This window comes from Plasmodium knowlesi (genome assembly GCF_000006355.2).
Source record: "Plasmodium knowlesi strain H genome assembly, chromosome: 9".
NCBI lineage: Eukaryota > Apicomplexa > Aconoidasida > Haemosporida > Plasmodiidae > Plasmodium > Plasmodium knowlesi.
In genome coordinates, this window is record NC_011910.2 from 1,456,803 (window position 1) to 1,480,073 (window position 23,271).

Consider the following 23,271-nt stretch of genomic DNA (forward strand, 5'->3'; position numbering starts at 1 on the left):
CTGGAGAATGAACGAGTGGGCGAAGCGGTTGTGGTGATTTAACCGCTAATACACGTAAATCTAGGATACAGCGAAGAAACAAGACCACATACAATTTTGCCAGCCCACATGAACTTCGGGCGAAGCTATTTGTGGTCTGCAATTTGCCCCAATGGGGTGTTATATCGCGGTGCGGGGCAAACACAAAAATGAAGAAAAAAAAAAAAAAAAAAAAAGGCGAAAATAAGCTGTTTCATACTTCTACCCATTTTTATGTAGCTACAAGGGAAAATAATAAGAAAGAACCGGAAAGAAGTAACCACTCTACCTTTGGGGGCGCCGTACTTTTTTGTGTGCATTAATTTTGGTGGAGCTTACAATTATTCTTCCCATGCCACATTAACTTTTGTTTATCGTTGCATTTGATCCATTTAAGTGCACATTATTTTTTTTTTCGTGCATACGTGTGACTACTTCATTTTATGTTTTTTTTTTTTTTTTTTTTTTTTTTTTTCCCATTTGGCCTCCTGGTAGAACAAATCTTTGATAACGGAGAAACGGGGAGCGGAACATTTTGCCCCTAAAAATAACGTACTTTGGGGGAAAGCCTTATCCACCTCCCAAATTGAACACTTCTGCACTTTAGTGAGAATTTGCAAAAGTTTGACGAACAGTTGTGGGTGCCATCATCTTTTACTGGTCCTTTTCAATTTTAAGCTTGTTTGCGCACATATACTGAGATATGCATATAGATATAGGTGTAGTTACTTGTATAAAAAAATATATTCATTTATTCATGTTCGTATGCACACGTGATGATGCACATTTCCATGTTATTGCCACCTCTTCCTGCAAAAAAAAAAAAAAAATGCTTAACTGCACGGAATTTCATACATGTAGAACTATGGCGATCAACATTTTTCACATTTTGCGAGAAACGTTTTTGCAACATTTTTTTTTTTTTTTTTTTTGTTCCATGATAACGTTGCACAGTTATGTACAGAACTATGCTTGAGCGACACGAGAAAAAAAGAAAAATACTCATTGGAACGTAATTCCACTTTGGTATCACCTAGATGATTGATGGGTGGAATGAGCAAATGTCCCCACAAAGGAACTCCTTTTTATGGAAGTGGACCAAATGAGGGTATTTAAAAGAGTTTTTTTTTCCCCTCTGCTGGCCAAACGGGTAAATGTGCAAAAATGTATATATATGAGTATATGTATGGATTACCGACTGCGGAAGCCTGGCCGCGGCGACATGAAGCATCTTTCCCTCGTCAAATATTCCTCTTTTTTTCGCCTCGCTTAAATGGAGAAAAAACGAAAAATGCGAATTTACACACATTACCCAAGCGCGGTGATATTTTATATGTTGGTCTGATATTTAAAAGGCAAAAAATCCGCGCCGTTTTGGAAAACGGGAAAAAAAGGACTTTCTACATTTTGAAAAAAAAGTGCAAAACATACCGTTGTTCTTCATTTTAAAAAGGTTAATTTTGAAAACGAAACTTCTCCTGTTGAAAGAAGTGTCTACATGAGTTATAGCATTAAAAAAAAAAAAAATAAAAGGCTAATTATTTTTGCGAATATTAAGAAGGGTTAAAAGAGGGATTAGCAAAAAGGAAAGTTCTAGCGTAGCCGGCATTAACTTCACGTTTATGTGTAGCCCGTTATTCCCAACGGCTTGCATCGGAAGCTACGCCCTGGTGCAGGCATAGACCAGCACTTCCGGTTCCTTCTTCCCGTTTTGCCAAAAGGGGAAAAATATATTTAATACGTGCATGGGCACGGAAAATAGGGGTGTGGAAAGTATTTTTGTTTCCACTTGGCCATTTTCCCGTATCCTACACGCAAAAAAAAAAAAAAAAAGAACGCCATTACATTAGCGCGCAGAACGAAAACAAATCGAATTGGTCACACGTGGTCCTTGGGTCACGCATAACGTAAGAAAAAAATAAATAAATAAAAATAAATAAATAAAAATAAATAAAATAAAATAACTAAATGACCGCACACACGCGCATGAGCACGATATTCGATGGATACTCAGCCCCCCTACTTCATATCAAACATGTTCTCCACCGACTTGATATTTAGCCGGATGGTGATATTTAGGCAGATTAATTCATTTAGTAAATAGCGCAAAACATAGGGGACATAAACAATTTTACAAGAAACGCCACAAGACTTGCAAACTGCTACTTTACTCCTTCCACCAATGCTTCTCCCCTTAACCATTTCCCCACTACAGGTGAACTGCATAATTGGGGATAGGATTAGTCCACACTGGGGACAAACGAAGCACTCATGTCCATCTGAGTTAATGAGAAATCTTTCATTAATTATAAAACTGCAACCGTGAGATATTAAACCATCTCGTTCCATTTCTCCTAATCTGATTCCTCCATGTTTTTTCTTTCCCTTCAAGGGCTGATGGGTTAAGTTACAGATTGGTCCTGTTCGCCTGACTTGCGCCTTGTCATAAGCCATATGTCTTAACCTTTGGTAATAAATGACGCCAAAGAAAATGTGCGCTTGGAGGGGTACCCCATATATGCCACTGTACAATAACTCCGTTCCATAATAATCGTAGCCCTTGTTTAACAGCAGCTTTGCGAAGTAGTCAATTTTTTCGTCATACGTGATATTGTTTTTTTCGCCCTTTGGGGTTTCTCCCTTGGGAATATCATTTTTTTTTTTCCCCTTATGGCTGTGGCCAACCTCCTCCCCAGGAGCGTGGGAACTACTATCCTTTCCATCTTCATTTTTGCCCTGTTTAACTTGCTCTAGAAATCCCTTAACGCCACAGTTGTCAATCCACTCATTGTTGAAACTTTTCTGTTTGGTGTACTTCCTAAAAGGAGTGGCGTCAATTCTCTTGCCATACATGCAGGCAGCCTTTCCACAAATGCTCTCGATAAGCATACCAATGGTCATACGTGAGGGTATACCATGAGGGTTGAAAATGACATCGGGGACAATACCACTTTCCGAAAAGGGCATATCTTCATGTGGAAACAATCTGGAAACAACTCCCTTTTGTCCATGTCTTGATGCAAATTTATCTCCCACGAGAGGTGGTCTTGTCGTGCGTAATCGGATGATGCCAATTTGATTCTTCGTACTTTTGTAATTAGTTACACAGTCTACGTAATATTCTCCATGTTCTTTAAATTTCTCGTACACGGTTAGTTCGCTTGCTTTATTGACATAGGAGTAGAGCGGATTGAGCTCCACCATCTTCTGTTGCACGCGAGGCAAGCCGTCCTTATTTAAAAACTTGCCCATATGTTCGTACTGAAATTTTAAATTATTCTTCGCTGTGCTGGTACTGTTCGCGCTAGTTGCATTTGTCCCCGCATTTTTGTTCGTGTATCTAACATTATTTCCTAGTGCAAAATCCCCAGCACCATGATTTTTCTTCAAGTCGATAATTATGGTTTTGTAAATATGGGTCCTGAAAATACCTCTTTCTGCACTGGACTTGTTTATAATCAGTGCATCTTCCATATCGTATCCGGTGTACGCCAAAATGGCCACAACTGCATTCGTGCCGCTAGGAAAATTATCCACTCCATACAGTTCGTAATCTCTTGTGACCACTAGTGGATATTGAGGAGTTATCATCCTATAAATTTTGTTCGTGAATGTATACATCATGTTTAAGCTTTGTATACCCATCGTCTGCTTCAACATTTGGCACTGGTAAATATTACGCGGGCTTTGATTGTGGTCGGAAAACGGGGTCAGGGATCCCAAGAAGGACAGGAAAGAGGTCTCCTTCAATTCCATGTATTCGAATTTTTCCGGCATTTGCTCGTAGATGTCAAGGTTTACATTTTCGTCGCTGTCTGTGTAGGAGGTGGGAGGTACGCTGTGGCGATATTTTCCCTCACGTTTGTCGCTTCTGTCGTCACTTTGACGATTGCTTTGATCATCGCTTCCTTCTCCGCACGAGTCCCCGCTCGAGTCGTAGTTTGAGCTGCTTATGTAGTCGTCTTCGCCATCTGTAATGTCCCCCTGGCTATCAGTATGTTCCCTCTCCTTGTTTTCAGAATCTTCCAGAAGTTGCAACACTTTTCTGCTAATCTTCGATTCCGACGCCCCAGAATCCTCCTTCACAGGACTGCTATTTTGCAGAGCATTTCCCTTTGAGGAGGATGCCAATTTCATCCTCCTGGCATGAAATAAATACTGCTCCTTTATAGTCATTTTTTGTTGCGTCCCTTTTTTGGAACGAACTAAGCGCTCCTTCATCCTTAACATTTTTCTAGCTAAATTGTTCTTCTTGATATGTTCGTAATTTATGGCAATAGCTACGTAAGGTTGATAAGCCGGTGAAATGTACTCTATGCACTTCATTTTTAAATTAAACAAGGGCCTGATCAATCTCCCGGGGAAGGTGTTAATTATTATGGAGTCCATCAAGAGGGGTTCATTCAGGTAGGCATTGATTTCAAAGTAGGCTTTTAAATTGTAGAGGTTGTGATTCTTGGCATATTTTAACTTGTATACAACTCTGTTGAAGTCTTGCTCACTTATGTACGTTATGGGAACCGAGTCCACAAGGATGGGGATGGTTTGGTCTTCATATATTGTGGGGATACCACTAGTATCATCCAGATTTACGTTAACGCCAATTTTTTTTAAGTACAATTTTATATTCAATTTATGTGATTCGTTGCTAGCCGAATTGTGAACGTAACTAAATTGAGACAAATGATTTAGCAAACCGCAAGGGGAACCGTCAGGCGTATGGACGGGACATATAAACCCCCATGCTTCTCCCAGTAATTTTCTTGGACTTAAAACTTTAACTTCCTGAAAAAAACATCCTCTATGTATTGCTCTAAAATTGGTAATAAATCGGAGACTGTTAATTTCGTCTGCTCCGATGACCCATCCACTTCTTTGCTGATACCCTATATTTTCTGAAGAAATATTCCCCGTTTTGAAAAAGAATATGATGGGCATAGTGAGCGTTATGAAACTCTTTGAAATATCTACGAAGAGATTGTTGTCGTTGTAAAGCTCCTGAATATAGCTCTCGACGCTGCTGAAGAGCTTTTCCTTCTCGTCCATGAAGATGGATTTTAGTTTTTTCACTGCTTCGCTTTTATTGCTCATGGCGAGCTGGTTACCTGAGGGAGGGGGGGGGGAGAAGAATTAAAAAAATGTACAACAGTTTGTCTATCTATGCGAAAGAGTTAGCCTAGGGATGTATAAGGGTCTATCATATCCTGATGCACGGGCTCGTGCATGCACACGGAGTCACCCTCTGCTCACCTGAATCTGCTGCCTTGGAAATATCCGAGTCATCACCCTCCAGCGGCACCATGTTGAGGTGCTTCTCGTCCAGTTCGTCCATAACCATCTCCTTGTAACGAAGGTAAATCTGCTTCACCATGACCTTAAATGAATCATATTTTTTCTCATAAAATTTGTAAAAATTTCTGCTATATCTGAAAACTAAGCGGCCGAGGCAAGTGAGAATTTGTTCCTTCAACAAGTTTGACAGCAAATGGCTACAAGTGGTGACTGCATGGTTTTCAAGAGAGTCCTTATTAATTTTCGCCATTAACTTAAACTTGCTAAAAATTAATGTCTTAAACATCATGCAAATCGTTTCGAATTTCTCTGAGTAGCTCTGGATGTGAGGTAGAATCGCATACCTGAGAATTATTTTACCTTTTCTCTCACCAGGGGCGACATTATAACGAAATATTCCCCTCCTGAAATAGGAACTGTTGCCTAGATACTTCAAATTATATTTTTCGAAGACTTCTTTTTCGTTTAGTCCATTTTTCATAAATATGGACTGGATATACTGTTCAATATACTTTACTGCATTTTCATTTTTTATTCCCATTTTCATTTTATTGAATAAGTAACTTTTTTTCTTGATGGGACTTAGAAGTAACAGAATAATATGCAGAGGGACTACCATGAGGGAATTTTGGTATCTAGCTCCATAGGTAAAGAAATCAAATTTGGGACAAGACAAAAAGTTTACATAAACTGAATTATCATTTAGTAGGCAATTCATGTGGACTTTATTTTCATCATTAAGTAGAATAGTATTATACTTTGGATGAATTACATATCTTATAACTTTTAAATGTCCTGAGATGACGAAGAATCCTCCTAATAGACTTTCGTCTTCTCCCTTTTGAGGGAGCATCTTTTTACTTAAGCTACTCAAATTACACAGATTTGACAATACCATCACAGGGATGGTTCCTGCACTCACTGTCGTGCTAATTATTTCATCATTCGTTTTTCTGTTTATTTTTAATGTAATTTCTCCTTCATATGTTCTGGCTGATAGTTTACACAGATAGGGATAGTCGTTTCTTGTTTCGCCCTTATCGTTTTTCAACACGGGGTTTCTTATTCTTATGTCACTTACGTAGAATTTTATCGAATCTGTTGATTTACTGTTAAAGTTTTGCGTAGCGTATGTGTTTATTTTGGGGGAGAATTCCACCACTGGAATGTTCTCAGGCATGTTCTTCAGGTACACATTTACGAAGGAGTTGTAGTCATCTATATGAGATTGTATTAGAAATTTGGTGAAAATGTTATACGTCCCGTTTATTAGTTTATCTACTTTGGGCTTCATGTTAGGGTACAGTGCCTCGATTATTTTCAGATGCATCCTGATTTCCTCATCAGTGATTTTCAGGTTTATTTTTTTTAAATCCTCCGCCTCCGCCGCAGGGGGGCTGACACTTGGGTTGTCTCCAACGATTCCGTTGGTTTTGTTCACGCGCGAGGCTCCACCGAGCCTACCGCTCACTCCTTGCTTGTTCTGCATCATCTTCCGTTACGCTTTTTTTTTTCTTTTTCTCTCTCTCACTTATGTGAATGTTTATTTATATGCTCGCCGTTCCTCCTACAAGGGGCCTTAGCTGTGTACTCGATCACAGACGCGCCCCTTTTCGTGGGTTCGCACGTGATAACCTACTGCAGTATGGACCTTTCTACGTGGATGAACAACTTCGCCTAACCCCCCCCTGTTAGCCGTAAATAGTAACAACTACCGAGATTCTATCCGTCAACGCGTTTTCATAATTTTGGGGGGGGTTAATTCACAACACAGAACAGGTTAAGTTGGTGCCAATTTTATAATGCTCTTTTGGGGTGTGAAGAATATAACAAAGAACAAATTTTGCGCAGACAGAAAAAATGGGGAGAAAATGTCACAACGCTGAAACGTTTACTGACCCCGTCGGTATGATCAAAAATAGGATGGCTTAAAAAGGGAAAACAAAAATTGTCCTGTGCTTTTCTGCGTTGTCCTGCACGGAAGGAATTTACAAAAGGCTCTTCAGGGAAACGTTTAAGAATACCCAATTTCGTCGTTCAACTTGGTCAGTTCTCTCTATCCGATGGAGCATCCACGGGATGCACAAAACAATCGGAGAAAACTGGCCTAACGCAAACTTGCCGTAAAATTACGAAACGTTCATTAAATGATGTCGCAAAATGCAGGCCACACGAATAAAATGAAGTTAATTTAAAAGCGCTAAAAAAGTGGCAAACATCATACGCATTAGTGTAGCTACTGTTCTTGCGTATTTTATTTTATTTTATTTTATTTATTTTTGTTTTTTGGAAATTTGCTTTACAACAAGTGGCATATTGAACGAGCACGAAGAATGAGCCAATAAAAAAAAAAAAAAAAAAATTTTCTATACTGACGCTACATGTTAGGGGGGCAAATTATTGTCCCCTGATTTTTCTGGGTTACTCCGTTATTGCGGCATTTTGCCGTTGCTCTTTTTTTTTTTTTTTTTTGAAACCTCGCGCCCATGCGAATGGCCGCATATATATAATGAATGTATATAAACGGGCACCACACGTATAACTACTATTTGTTGTTATTGCGCATATCACATTTATGTTTATATTTCTTTTTTTTTTTTTTTTTTTTTTTTTTTTCCTTCCCGTTCTTGCATTAGGCTAGGCACGCGCGCGAAGGATGGCACATTAGCGAGCAAAACCAGTCTCCTCTACCGCACAAGTCCGTATGTTTACGAACGACGAACTTTTTGCTTGCACTAATTTTTCGTATTAGCATTTCCCTTTGCTCGAACCGCAAAATACACATTACCCTTTTATCGCGCGATTATGCATTATTTTTCTTTCCATGGAATTTGAACTTGCTCCTTTTTTATGTGCCAACCATCCTGTTTAAGTTTGCCCCCCCCCCCCTATTGCTTCCACTCCGTTTGCATATCTCACGGGTATACAGACCGTATGCATATGATGACGTACGTATGTATATTCACCCATATGAATTTTTAAGTGTTCTTTTTTTTTTTTTTTTTTTTTCTTGGGGGGGGGATAGCAGAAAGATTCTTTTTTTCCCTTTTTTATTCATGATGCTATGACCTGAACTGCGTGTTAAAAGCATGTGACCGCTTCTTCGCACAATATTTAATCTTCCTATTTGTTTTTTTTTCTCAATCATATGGGTAGGACACTTTATCATTGCTCCTCCCCCATCTCAGTGTTATTTGCTTTCCGTGTGTTCAGGTATCCTTACACGTAACCACATTGGCATTTCTTGAATGCGATAACAGAATAGTACTATATAACCAGTTTGGCGTAACAACGCGAGATATACCTAAAAGCGCAGTGGCAACCCAACCTGTCGAATAACCAAGGGGGCGAGAATGACTGTATTAAGCGCGGTCATAAGCACAAAGAGCAAAATTTTGGTTTCGCGGCAGTTCCAGAACATAAGCAAATATGACTTGGATTCTCTGACCATTCCGTTTCACAATCTAATAGAACGGGAGAGGAGCGACCACACATATATAGAAACGGACAAAGTGAGATATGTGTACCAGCCTCTGGATAGCATTTATATATTCCTAATAACGAACATAAATTCTAACATTATAGAGGATTTGGAAATAATTAAGGTGCTTAGTCAGATAATTCAAGACCTATGCCAGGGCAACATCAATGAAAGTACCATTTTGAAGAAATGCTTTACCATTATATTTTACATCGATGAGTTGATAAAAAATGGAGTGCGCGAAATAGTAAACAGTAATCAAATAAAAACGTACATTGAAATGGAATCACATGAAGAGAAATTACAGACCATAATTAGGGAGAATAAGGAGAAGGAGGAAAAAGAGAGAAGGAAATTTATTGCTTCCAAGTTGGAAAAGAATAGACAAAAACAGGGCAAAGCTGGTAGTAACAGTTTTCTCTCCAATGACATCATCACAAATGCGGATTACAACAATAACATGGGTTTTAACAGTAACATGGGTTTTAACACCAATATGGGTTATAACAGTAACATGGGTTATAACACGAACATGATGGACCACTTTCTATACAAAACGGAGGAGCCCAGTAGTGATATTATCCTAGATGAAAGCTTCAATGCATATAGAGGAATGCAAATCGCTACGAAAAAGGAGCAAGTGAAAATCCTAAACGTAGTAGACAATAATAAAATGCTGAACAAGCCAAACATAAATGTAAATGCCCTCTTTGATAAGCCTATCAATATAGTTATAACTGAAAATATTATATGTACACTAAGTTCAGAAGGAACTCTGTGCGATTTAGACATCCAAGGAACTTTTAACATGCAAATAAATAATCACAAGTATTCCAAAGTTATCATAGAATTGGATAATGAGTATTCTGATAAAGCCAAGATACACCCCATATTAGACAAAAGCAAATATAATTCTAATGTACTAGAATTAAAAGATAAAGGGAAAAATTTTAGAGTAAATACAACTTATCCTTTACTCAAGTGGAAAATAAATCACCTGAATGATTCGTATATACCACTTAACATTAGTTGCTGGCCATGTGAAGACAATGAAAGTACTCTCCTAAATTTAGAAATTGAAAATAAAAGAAAAAACCCTGATGATGTGATATACGACTTGAACGTGAATTTAATGTGTCCCTCTTCTAGTAAGCCACAAATTATGAGCAAGGACAAAGGAATTATCGAACATGATGGTATTCTGCTGGCCTGGAAGGTAGATGCTCTAAAGAGCAACCAGAATTGTCAAATTGAAATTTCCATTCAATCAAAACCTGAGAGCGTTTTCCCCTTCTCTGTTGAGGCCAAATCAAACATACTGGCGCACAAATTGAACGTCTTGAAGATCTTTGACGAGGATACACACGAAGATATCGAGTATGAAATTAAGAAGAATATTACTTACCTCTTCACCATCAACAAGTAGCTTGTTCCGATGCGGAAACCGGCATACCAGGTGTGCCTCCCACTATAACGGGCAAGATCAATTATGACCCGTTTTTGTGCCAAATTGCATACCCATTTTGTGCCCACCTTATTCTCTTTTTTTTTTTTTTTTTTTGTCATATCGATTCATTTCAAACTATTAAAAAGGCATAGTGCAGCTTAATTGGATCCTGAGGGAGAAGATCCCTCGACCGGCCATCCATTTAATACGTGTCATTTTTATGCAGGGATGATCGTCGCAGCACGTTATCCCTTTCCCCTCCGTACGTGCCCACGGGATGGTGTTGGCTCTCTGCACCTCCATGGGGTCATATAAATTCATGCAAAGAAAAGAAAAGTAAGCATACGATTACAAAGACTGAGGGGAGGTCCAAAGGGTGTGCTCTATAAGAATAGCTACATTGGGGTGAAATCATTTAATGCGTTCTTTCTATAATTGTACCCCCGCATGGCTTCCCATTTGAGCGTATGCATTTTTGAAGGAAAAGGAAAATGCCATTTTAAAGCTTAAAAAGTGTACTCTCCCCCTAATGTGCACAGAGAAGCAGTGATACGAATACGTTCTGGGATGGGAAGAATCCCTACTTTTTTTTTTTTTTTTTTTTCTTCTTTTGTGCATTTTATTATGGGAAAAGCCACGGTAGGAAGACCTCTGACCACTATATGTGTGAATACAATATGGGAGAGTCGTATCATGGAGGATCAGATCTCCTTCGCGTTCGTAACTTCATGGGTCCCTTCGATGTATCCCCTCCTATCCTTGTGCTCGTAAAACTATGCACACAAATCTACGCTTGTCTTTTTTTCTCGCAGGGTAACACTGTGGGAGGGGAGTAATAAACCGCCTTACCAAATCACTTCAGTAGTGGAAGGGAATAAATGCTCACCTCATTTGGACGTGTGCTAATGAACAAAAAAGGGGTGAAAAGAAAGCTTTAAAAAAAGAAAATTCCATCATCAAGTTATCACTGTGCATAGCTTGCTAGATAGAGGATCGAACAAAGAAGTGGATTCGTCCTGGAAGAAGGAAAATTTATTACAATATATTGTGTCAAGTTAATGAACGAGAAGGCGTTGAAAGGATGCTTTTACCGGGACTGCACGCTGTACGTCGGGGAGTATATTCTGGAGGATGAACCCAGTCATGATAAAGTGCTCGCGGAGAGTGGGGCCACTTTGAATAAAGGAAAACATGGAAACATAAAGGGGTGTAAAAACGGGGATACAAATGAGGATCCGCATGGGGACACTAATGATGGGGCGGTAGAAGATATAAGCACTGAAAATATCTCCTTGGACAAGAACTCTAGTCAGGAGGGGTCCCCCGGGAGAGGCATCATTTTCCATGGTCAGGGAAAGTACATCAGAGCGAACGAAATTTTTGTAGGATATTTCCAAAAGGGTAATTACAGAAAAGGCATATGGATAAAGTACAAAAATATTCACAACTTATTTTACTACATGAATATACACCATGCCTTGTCTAGGGAAAAGGACTCCATCAACCAGGGGTCAACAAAAAACTTTAAAAATTTTTTATATGTACCCTTGAAGGAGGTGAATATATACATAGGAGAGTTTGACAATAATATGTTTAATGGTTTTGGCGTGTACTACTTTTATCCGTTTCTCTACGTCGGGTACTTTATAAACAATACGATGGATGGCTACGGCTACATGTTTTACGTTAACTCCGTTGGGGAGAAAATTGGGGAGGATACAAAGAAGGAAGATAACACAAGGGGTACTACTAAAAATTTGTTCGATTTTTTATTTGTGCCAAATGAAAAAGGGGGAATTACCAACATGTCTGCGGAAAAACGAAAGGAAGAAAAAGACGCCAAAGAGGTTGTGCAAAGTGCGGAAAGCGAGAATCGTGTTGGGGGGAAAATGGGCGAAGAGACCTGCAGCACAGGGGGACTGCTCCTTAGGGTGTATGAAAAGTTGGAGAATATGATGAAGGAGTGGGAAGGTGACCTGGGGGAAGAATCGCAGAAGGTGCAGAAAACTCCGCTGTCTAATCAACCAGGGTTCGTGCCCAGCGGGGGAAGCCTCGTGGAAAAGCTCAGAAAGGATATTTTCAAAAACTTCAAAATGCAGACACGCAGAAAAAACAAAGTGAAAAAAATAAAAAAGTTCTTTGAAGAAAATGAGAGGGAAAACATTTTTGATATTTTCAAACTTATATCATATGAACACCTACTCTACCAGGGGTACTTCCATAAGAACAATTTTTTCTCCACCTCGGATGAGCAGATCCTATACAGGAGTTTGTTCCTCCAGATGTATGTCGAAATGGTCATCGAAAAAGTGAACTCTTTTAGAAGAAATTTAGCTGAGGGCATGGAGCCCCAAGACTTGTGCATAAGCGAGGACAATGTTTTGTGCGTGCTAGAAAGGAAGAAGAAAACACCAGAGGGGGAGACGACACAGGGGGGTTCAATCGTCAGTGGTAGTATCATTCCAAATATCAACGCGGATATACGAAATGACGCTGCAAATAACGAGCGCAGCGATGTACCTGAGGAACTGAATGAGAGTGGTTCGCGCGTAGAGGCTAAGCATGGAAGTGTGTCCAGCCCCGACGTGCATGAAGGAATTCACCCTGGAGGTAGTACCCCTAATGCAAGTTTATCAAATGAACACTACAGAGACATCATAGATCTCAACCTTCTCAAACGCATCTTCGAAGCCACAGCAGACGACAATGTTGACTATCAAGTAGAGGTAGTTACGGATAAGAAGCTCTTAAAATATAAAAGTACATTTGGAGGATTAAAAACAGATAAGGAGAAAAACCACCTAGATAAAGCCACACTACATTTAAATGGGTATTACCAACTGGTAATCATAAATATCAAATGTACGAGTGACACATCCTTTAGCTTAAGCACAAAACAATGCAATATACAAAATATTTACAAAATAAAAATGTTCTTAATTTCTTCTACCGAATCATCAATAATTAAGTACAACAAGTTTTTCCTTTACTACATTTATGTGTACGTTAAAAATTGTGATAAAAAAGGGAAAGGGAAAGTGAAGAAGAAGAAGGGTTAGAGCATTTGTGATAACTTCCCCTCGGGAAGTACATGTGTGTATGTGTGTTCGTTTGTGTACGCTTGGCTTTCACACAAGGGGTGCGCAATCAGAGATAGGTTGAAAAAGCGGAGAAGCAGGTGCCACCCGTGCCAAGTAACAAGTTAGACAGTTCATTTTTTTTCAAGTGAACTTTTACAAAAATTTACCCACGAGAGATAAATTACGCCTTCTTAGAGCACATCGCGTTGTATACAGGATACTGTGTGCATTCCGGTCGACATAGGGACAGAAATAAAAAGAGAAAAGCAGCGCGGAGGGGTAGATTGTCTTCCCCTGATGGGACTAACGCCGTAAACACGTAGATGCTTTTTTAAGAATAGCATTATTAAAATTAAAAAATGGTGTATATTCTTACAAGTGTTTATGACGGTTTGAATGAAAGAATAGAAAAAACAAACAAAAAAAAAAAATAAAATAATAAAATAAAATAAAGAAATCTTAAAATTTATTAGAAGCTTATAAAATCACATTAAAAATAACAAAAGGTAGGGTTTGTAATATGATGACACATATGCGTCTGTGCATGCATATTCATACGCGTACATCTAAAAAAAAATATATATTTTTTTTTGAGCTTGCACGCAGAATATAAATATTGAGTAAAATTGTGCTTTTCGCATTTTGAAAAAGAAAAAAAAAAAAAAAAAAAAAAAAACTTCACGTGCATGTGTTTTTGTGCGTGTATTTTAAAGTACGAATTTTAATAACAAATATTATGTGTGAAAAACAAATCTCACATGGCAAAAAAGACAAATGTAGGAGGAGGGAACCTTTTCAAGATTATCATGGAAATCGATTCTCAGTCGTACATTGGTTTGGTTGCCTCGATCCTTGACATGTTCATATTGGCATGTTCATATTGGCATGTTCATGTTGGCATGTTCATGTTGGCATGTTCATGTTGGCATGTTCATGTTGGCATGTTCATATTGACATGTTCACCTTGCTTGTTCACATTTCTTCCTCACTTCAACTTAATGATAACCACCGACATATCGTCGAAGAACTTCCTTCTCTTCTCGAGGGGAACGAACATCAACAATTCCCTGGGGGTCATGCGCTCGTGCAGGGCGGCCTTGGCTAAAACGGTCTGAATCAGAATCTGCGATATCTTATTCACAGAGAAACTGTAGTCTTTCACGATGTCGTATATTTCCCTCTCACTTAAGTGATCCGAAATACCATCAGATAACAACACGAGAAATTCATCATCCTCAGTTCTCCTTATTTTAAGTACTTCGGGAATGGCAGAAATGTAAGGAAAGGAGTGTGGCTCCTTAACGAGGAATCTATTTTTCCTGTAATCGAATGAAAAAAGTTTCTGCTTCAAGTAAAAATCTCCAAAACTCCTTGTGCATTGTAATCTTCCTTTCACATAACATCGTCCAACATTATACACTTGAAAATGTGCACTTTGTGGAGTTAAGTTAGAAATTTCAGTGATTCTTTTATTTCCATATTTCACTGATCTTTTACACATAACCACATCATCTTCGTCTGGATGCTCCTGAACTAATCTCATTCTTTCTGCTATTTCACTGGCATTCTGTATATTATTTAACCTAACAACGGAATCTTTCTTTATTAGTAATCCTTTTGAATCTCCTAGGTTGCTAACATAGAAATAGTTCTTATCCATGAGGACACTGATTGAACAAGAACCGACTCTTGTGTATTTGACATCTCCCTTAAAGAAATATTCCTTTGCTTTCCTTAAAATATCATTGTCTAGCTGAATGTGGGCTTCTTCCAGACTTTGTACTATATCACTTGGGGGTAAAATCTGGTAATCATTACTTCTTAACTTTTCCATCAATTGTTTCTTCACGTAGAATCCTAGCCACCTCTTGACTATGTCTGCAATCACTTCTCCTCCATGACCATCTATCACTGCAGCGAAGAGGAATGATTCATTAAAGGTTCTCATTTCGTCATAATATTGGCTATACCTCTCGAATGCCTTGCTCGATATTTCTTGTTCGTTTAGGTAATCGCTCGGTTTCATTATTGATGGACCTTGTGTGCTACTACCTTCACCTGTTTGGGCTCCCTCATTAGCAGATGTTGAGGTTGAAGGGGTTGCCTCTGTTGCGGTAGATGCTGAGGTTGAAGGGGTTGCCTCTGTTGCGGTAGATGCTGAGGTTGAAGGGGTTGCCTCTGTTGCGGTAGATGCTGAGGTTGAAGGGGTTGCCTCTGTTGCGGTAGATGCTGAGGTTGAAGGGGTTGCCTCTGTTGCGGTAGATGCTGAGGTTGAAGGGGTTGCCTCTGTTGCGGTAGATGCTGAGGTTGAAGGGGTTGCCTCTGTTGCGGTAGATGCTGAGGTTGAAGGGGTTGCCTCTGTTGCGGTAGATGCTGAGGTTGAAGGGATTGCCTCTGTTGCGGTAGATGCTGAGGTTGAAGGGGTTGCCTCTGTTGCGGCAGGTGTTGAGGTTGACGGGGATGCCTCTGTTGCCATAGATTCTGAGGTTGACGGGGTTGCCTCTGTTGCGGTAGATTCTGCATTTTCGGCAACTGGTGCTTTTGCACTTTCCGCAGATCCTTCTTCCATACTTTTCACCGATGCATCGCCTCCTACAGGTTCCACATTTTCGACGACTTTGTCGGAGGTGTTCTCGGTGGCGTTGTCTGCCGCATTGGGTGTTTCTTTGTCTGGCACATTTTCTGCTGCTTCCTCTGTTGCGCCCTCTCCAGAATCCATATTCATCGGATCGGTTGTTGGTTCTGTAGTTTTTCCGGTTGCCTTCGTTTGCACAAAAGCCTGAGGCGACTTAGTGGTCGAGGGTGCTTGTATCGAGGACCCAGATGTGGTCGAGCCATTATCTGGGTTAGACATTTCTACAGATGACCCTGTAGATGACGATCCCATGGATGATGACCCTGTGGATGATGACCCTGTGGATGACGACCCTGTGGATGATGACCATGTGGGCGATGATCCCATGGATGATGACCCTGCGGATGACGATCCCGTGGATGATGACCATGTGGGCGATGATCCCGTGGATGATGACCATGTGGGCGATGATCCCGTGGATGATGACCATGTGGGCGATGATCCCGTGGATGATGATCCCGTTGATGATGACCATGTGGATGATGACCATGTGGGTGACGATCCCGTGGATGATGACCATGTGGGTGATGATCCCGTGGATGATGACCATGTGGGTGATGATCCCGTGGATGATGACCATGTGGGTGATGATCCCGTGGATGATGATCCCACTAGGGATCCACCTACCGGAGTAGGCTTTAGCTCTGTTGAATCCCAGGGTGGCCTTGGTCCTAAGACGGAAGGACCAGCAAACCCTTCCCTATGTACTCCCTTCTTTGTGCTTTTTCCTTTGCCTCTTTCGAGGGCCGTGTTGCTCATATGTCCATTGTAATTACCACCGGTGAGGTGATCAATTGTGTTAACATATTTAATTGCGCTTTTTTCGAAGGCTTTAATAAAATATTTGTCCTCACTATGTTTTATCCTTTGGTAACTACCAATGGGTTCTAAGAATTCATTAGTCATATCTATTTCGTGCACAAAGCATCTGTCCTGTATGGGTTTATTCGCGGGAAATTGAAGCATACTAATTTTCTTGATATTCTCCGTAAAAAAGGAGTTGTTCAGTTCATCCAGATATTCAAATTTCACCCTAGATCCACCAAACCTTAAGCTCCTGTCTTCATATGGATCGTCATCGGGGTAATTGAATTCATCTTCGGGACCATTAAAATTATTATGTTCGTTTATTACTGATTCTTTTGTGGAATTAAATGAGGAGGCATTTACACGACCTGATGCCGTGGCCAGCAGAGTGATAACCGTTAACAGAAGTGGCCATTTTTTCTTCGGCGCGGCCTTCTCGTACAGGTTGAAAACGTTACTTACAATGTTAATTTCCATTTTCGGCGTCCTTCGCTACCATCATTTGTGGCCTGTGGGGCCGTTGTGGACGCGTGTGTTGGTTCGTTTAGCGGATTGCACAATGAGAAGACTATGCGTGTGTGTACAAGGATACCTTCGTGCGTGTGCATGTTTGCACGTCTTTTTTCCTTTCCTTCCTTCCTCCCTCTTCCTTCCTCTTCCTTCCTCTTAGGTGCACCCTTCAAATGAATGAGATCCAATTTTGGGGGGCAGCAAAAAGGACGATGTACCACTCTTACTAGAAATAAATGTTCTCCTTAGAATAACAGGGAAGAAATGTACTTGGGTGCGTTCCCATGCGAACGATGAAGGGATGTAAAAATATATATATATATATAAGTGGCGGGAAAAAAGCAGAGCATGCAAAAATGATGCTCGGTGGCGGAGTGGAGAATCGCACGAATAATTCAAAAGAAGGAATACCAAATGGTCACCATGGATTTAAAATTTTGCGTAAACAAAACTTCGCTCGGCCGGGGGAAAGGTGCTCGAGTGGGGGAGCGATCATTCTCCGTCCACTATCTTTTGAAAAAAATACGTAGATGGGGGGTTCTCCAAAAAATGGGAAGCGCCGGCGAATAGGTAACCTTCATGTATTATGTATATGCAAATGCACTTGTACGCACATATGCGCATATAATAAATGTGCACAAGTTTCTACGTTGCCGGCCCAACGTACTGCTGTTGAAGCTGTGGAAAAAAAAAAAAAACTCGTCCAGGTGTTGTAAACGTGTTCATGCAAAACTCTTGGGGAGAGGAAAAACAGTACACGTAAATTGCGCGAATGGTAAAATTGTACACATATTCGAATAGGTTATATACGCAAGTGGAAGGTTAAAATGAAAAAATAAAAAAAAAACAACAAACATTTCCTAATACCATTACTACATTTACGTAACATGCAATTTTATCTACTAATAAAATACCTGCATAACGCAAACATACGTACACGTGGCGTTTCTTTGCTTCTGAAAAAGTGTGGGTATAGAGAATCTTATTATGTAAACATAACTTTTTTACTACAGAGACAAATCGTGCGAATGTTTTCCCCTTTTCCTTCGATCGTCCATTTGAAACAATGTTTTTTTAAAATAAAAAGGGGGAAGCAGAAAAAAAAAAAAAAAAAAATGTGCAAAGTAAAACAAACGAATTGCAATGCGAAACGAAGCGGAAGCTAATTACTACTCGGTCAAATGAAGCAAAATTTGGTGAGTTCTTTATTCAAATAAAAATATGTATGCTTAAAGTATTATCTATATTATGTATATAAATATAACATTTCTATATAAAAGTAGAAGTTTTATAATTTTTTAAACTTTTAAAATTTTCGTTAAAAAAAAAAAAAAAACTGAAAAATATTCTCAATTATTCATCCACGTCAAAAAAAAGAAAAAAAAAAAAAAAAAAAAAATATATATATATATATATATATATATATATATATATAATACAACAATACGTATTATATATATATACTCATATGTTGAAGCGTCATGTAGGGCTTAGGTGGAGGAGCAATGCGTGGTATGTTTTCCTTCGGGCGAAGTTAATTTGGGGCATAAACATAGAAATACAAATAAATGCTCACAAATGGCGTATAAATAGTGCGTATAGCTATAGGTGTATATATAGTGCATACATATGTATACATTCGTACATGTACCACGTTCACATGCAGTGCGTTTTTTTCCGCCCCGTTTCTTCATATCCTCGAGGGGAAATTATTTCTACGCGAGTAAATTCACCTATCGTGGGCCACTGACAATTGGTACAAACGGAAGGAACATTATTCCTTGTACAACAATTTGAGAAGCATAAAAAAGAAACATATATTTATGCGATTATATAACTCCGCAGCTCTTTTTTAAATATATATATATATATATATATATATATATATATATATATATATGTTCATTCCCCTGCACGCCCTGTATATACTGTATACTACGCGAAAGGGAAATAAGTCAAACCAATCAAAAATGCAGCTTCACAAAGAAAAAGAAGGGGGACCAAATTATTTTACCCCACAATAAAATGATGTTGTTCTTTGTTGAAATAAGGAAGAGACCATTTGATGAAGTGGGAGGGGCATATACGTATATAGGCTTTATGCAAATGGTACCTGCTTATGTAGTGCCTGCTTTATGCGCTCATACTATTTTATATACAGTTATCTGTTGTTATATTCCTTCTTGCACACACATACAGCTTATTTTTAACATGCCTTACGCCACAATCCCCCCTCCGCATCCCCTCCGGAGGATGACAAAACGTTTTCTCGTACTCCCATTTGAATGTTAATATACAGGAGAAATAAGAAAAGCGAAATAAGAAAAGCGAAATAAGAAAAGCGAAATAAGAAAAGCGAAATAAGAAAAGCGAAATAAGAAAAGCGAAATAAGAAAAGCGAAAGAAGAAAACCGATGCTTCTTCTAACTATGCAAAAAAAAAATTGGAATATTGTTCAGTTTATCATTATGGTCATCTTTCCTCTTGACAAACAAATCGGGGGCTACTTCGTCCAAAACCTGCAAATTGTTTGGGACCCCTGGCGCGTTTTCGCTTGTGAGATTTATTAGGTCCGCAGATTGGTTTAGCGAAAAAGTGCCCCCGTTATTTCCGTTGTCATGACAGCGATCATAGGGGCCATCGTGGTTTCCTCCATCCTCATCATTATGTGCACCCCCCAAATGCACGTAATTTTCCCCTCCAGCATAACCATTACACGAAGCAACGCAAACACCTTTTTTCGCACCCCCATCCAAGCACAAATGTAAATTAACGCCTTTATTTTCCTGTCCTCCCTCCGGGGCTACATTTCGCTTTAAATTTGCAAATTTCTGCAAATTCGAAATTTTCCTCTTAAATTTTTTTTTTTCCTCCTTCAACTGGTTTAACTCCCTCTGGAGCCTATTCAGCAGGTGGCAGTAAACGACGTTTATTTTTTTCTGTTTCTTCAGTTCCTGCAGTAGCACGATATTTAATTGTGCGTATTGATCTTCCCCCATAATCGACGTGGGATGCCTTGCTCCGTATTTACGGTTAGATTGATTTCTCCTTTGTCCATTCCGTCCTTTTCTGTGTCCAAAAATGTCCTCCTGTAACCCCAGTTCGCCGTCCAGTGATAGGAGATTTAAACAATGCCTATTCCTGTTAATGATGTGCTCCGTGTGGTTCAGTATGTAGTCCCCTCCCATAGTTACATCTTCTGCGTTTATCGAATTTATCTTCATGTAGCTTCCATTTTGGATGAAGTGATCTCCTACACCATCCCTGTGCTTCGCTTCCTTTTTTTTCCACCTCTGATTATGGCATAAATTATGGTGTATATTATTGCCCTCAGTAGTGCTGCTTTTGTCTGCTCTTTTTTTTTCCACTTCGCACACTCCCTGCAAATACGAATGGTTTTGTCCCATTTTGTTTTTACTTTTCCTAAATTTGACGAATGTTCTTAAGGAGTGCCCTTCCTTATTAATTTCAAAGGGGGACACGTCGGCATATACCTCTTCCTCCGTATATTGTTTTTTCTCCAATTCGTCCTTTGCATCGCACCCTCGGGAGAATGTGTATTCCTCCTCTACTCCAGTTTGCCCCGCTCCTACTGCATCACGCTTTTCATCCCTCCTCTCCCCTTCGTACCTTTCTCCCTTTTTAAGTTCTTTTTTTGTCCGCATTGCATAATCATCTACATTCCCCATTTTTATTCCTCCTCCTGTGCCTGAAAAAGATATTCCATTTTTTGTGGTTGCATTATCCAGGGAATCCACAAGATGGACACCTTCGTTCGCAAGAATCTGACAAGAGAGTGACCCCGTCATTTCGGTTTCTCCGAACTTTGCTTCCATATTCATGGGGCAGAACATTTTCTGTTCCTCCAAGTTAGTAGTTGTACTTGTTGTACGCTCCACCAAATGGGGGTCCTCACAATTTTCTCCCACATTAATATGTTCATCCTTGACGCTAACATCATCTTTCGTGCCCATACTGATATAGGCATATAAATAGTTTCGTCCATTTCCCACAGAGTTGTATTTAATAAGGTTATTGTTTACCTTTTTATTATGTTCCAATTTTGTATTCAGGAGTTTATTCATACATTGAACCTTCTTGGAAGAATCGAATAAAAACAACTTTTCATTTTCTGTCAATATGATAATATTATCATCATTGCATGCAAAATGTCTGATGCGCACATTGGCCATGTTGTTCATTTTTTTTATCCCTCGAATGTTATTACCCCAAATGTAGAAAATATGATTTTTCGTTAAACAGGCTGAGTATAATTTCCCTAGGGATACCTTCACTACTTTGTCCTTTTCGGGTATATCAATTTTTTTTATTTTGTAACTGGACTTGTTGCTTCTTATGCCCAACTCACCATCTCGGCATCCCCCCCAGGTGTATAACCTTCCTTTGCTCGTTAGTAGAGCACTATGGTTGTAGCCGGCGTGTATGCTAGTAATTTTAATTTTTTTTCTTAATTCGATTTTTTTGGGGAAGTACACATTTTCCTCGTCTTTGAAGCCCAGTTTTCCGTCTTCCCCGCAGCCACAGGCGAGGATATGACAATTGGGCCGATCACCACAGAAATCTGCACGGGAATCGACGCAGTCGTTCGGAATATCGTCTGCATCGTCGTCATCCGTTTGATCATCTTCCTCCACGTCATTTTCCTCTTCACCATTGTCGTCTTCCTCCCCATCATTAATATTTATGTCAATTCCTTTGAGGTAGCCTGAGCCCACTTGCTTCTTCCCCTTCATTACACAGGGGGATGTTCCTCCTTCTTCCCTCACCTTTACCTCGGATGCACCCAAATGGCCCCTAGCATTTCCATCTTCACATTCTGTTAAAAAAAGGGAGTGGTTCTTACCACACGCAATGTCTATGATTTTTTCTTGAAAATAAATGAGAAGTGGCATAGAAATTTCATCCGTGTTATTTCCGATGCCTAATTGTCCATAGTTATTATTTCCCCAGACAAAAACATTGTGGTTCCACATCAAGGCAATGATATGCGCATCCCCACATGATACCTTTCGTACTTTCTGTTTTGATAAAATTGGGTTGATGGTCAATTTTATTCTATTCTTTTTGTCGCCCAGACCCAGCTGTCCATAATTATTTAAACCGACGATTTCAAAGTCATCATTTTCGTATATAATTATTAGGTTATTTGGCCCGTTGTATATATCCTTAATGTTTGATGAATTTTTTATGTTAATCAGAGAAAATTTCTGTTTCTTTTCTATTAAGAATTCCTGCGAAGAAAGAGAGGCGACGTTGATAAATGAACGATTGATCGAAAAGTTCAATTTTGCATTTTGGGCCTTTGCTACACTGCTATGTGTGTGCGCTTAGGAGATGCTACTGCTCAAAGACAGTCATTTGGATACATTGTACAACTTGCACTTTCATACATATGTGTGTGTAGGGCGAACATATGACCTTCCAACTTGCGCCCACATGTACAATACCTTACATTCGTTCCGTGAACGATAAGCCGATTTTTCCCCTGTCCATTTCCCATGTTTGGTGTGGAAGGTTTATTCTTATGGAATTATAATACCAAGGAAAAAATAACAAAATGATAAATAAAAAAAAAAATAAAATTTAAGCGTTCAGATATAAAATCCGACTTACACAACAAGTGTGTGCTATCCAAAAATTTTCGGACTCATCAGTTAAGATAAAAAAAACAATTTCCCCCTTCTCACATTTGTGACTGCGGGGGTGAAATGACATAGACATATTCACTCGGCCAGTGCATTTTTTTTTTTTTTTTTTTTTTTTACACTATGCATTGTCCCAAACTTCGTGTACTCCCTTTTCACTTGTGTTTTGCAAACCTTCCCCACGGGTGGGCTGTCCGTAGTGTGGTTTCCTTTTTAAGATCCCCTTTGCTGTGGATAGGTAGCGATTTGAGTGATGAACACCCCCCCCCCCCCCTCACGTTATTCCATTTGCCTTTTCAAATGGCGTCTGTTTGTATCGATTTGATTCCTTCTGT

The 23,271-nt window shown here is 39.4% G+C and overlaps 5 protein-coding genes across 5 annotated transcripts; 2 read left to right on the forward strand and 3 right to left on the reverse strand.

Annotated features, from left to right (window-relative positions):
• Positions 1 to 2,037: 2,037 nt before the first annotated feature.
• Positions 2,038 to 6,802, reverse strand: PKNH_0932900 (DNA-directed RNA polymerase I subunit RPA2, putative; the record flags this gene model as incomplete). Its single annotated transcript, XM_002259318.1, has 2 exons — positions 2,038 to 5,123; positions 5,269 to 6,802. 2 exons carry the CDS (start codon positions 6,800 to 6,802, stop codon positions 2,038 to 2,040), a joined length of 4,620 nt encoding a protein of 1,539 aa, XP_002259354.1.
• Positions 6,803 to 8,663: 1,861 nt separating this feature from the next.
• Positions 8,664 to 10,217, forward strand: PKNH_0933000 (coatomer subunit delta, putative; the record flags this gene model as incomplete). Its single annotated transcript, XM_002259319.1, has 1 exon — positions 8,664 to 10,217. The coding sequence occupies one exon, from the start codon at positions 8,664 to 8,666 to the stop codon at positions 10,215 to 10,217; it is 1,554 nt and encodes a 517-aa protein (XP_002259355.1).
• A 1,079-nt stretch (positions 10,218 to 11,296) lies between these two features.
• On the forward strand, positions 11,297 to 13,297 carry PKNH_0933100 (conserved Plasmodium protein, unknown function; the record flags this gene model as incomplete). The annotated part of the gene is made up of 1 exon (XM_002259320.1): positions 11,297 to 13,297. The coding sequence occupies one exon, from the start codon at positions 11,297 to 11,299 to the stop codon at positions 13,295 to 13,297; it is 2,001 nt and encodes a 666-aa protein (XP_002259356.1).
• A 1,006-nt stretch (positions 13,298 to 14,303) lies between these two features.
• PKNH_0933200 (protein phosphatase PPM8, putative) lies at positions 14,304 to 17,237 on the reverse strand (the record flags this gene model as incomplete). The annotated part of the gene is made up of 1 exon (XM_002259321.1): positions 14,304 to 17,237. The coding sequence occupies one exon, from the start codon at positions 17,235 to 17,237 to the stop codon at positions 14,304 to 14,306; it is 2,934 nt and encodes a 977-aa protein (XP_002259357.1).
• A 2,456-nt stretch (positions 17,238 to 19,693) lies between these two features.
• On the reverse strand, positions 19,694 to 22,791 carry PKNH_0933300 (regulator of chromosome condensation, putative; the record flags this gene model as incomplete). The annotated part of the gene is made up of 2 exons (XM_039114057.1): positions 19,694 to 22,522; positions 22,744 to 22,791. The coding sequence occupies 2 exons, from the start codon at positions 22,789 to 22,791 to the stop codon at positions 19,694 to 19,696; spliced, it is 2,877 nt and encodes a 958-aa protein (XP_038969683.1).
• Positions 22,792 to 23,271: the final 480 nt, after the last annotated feature.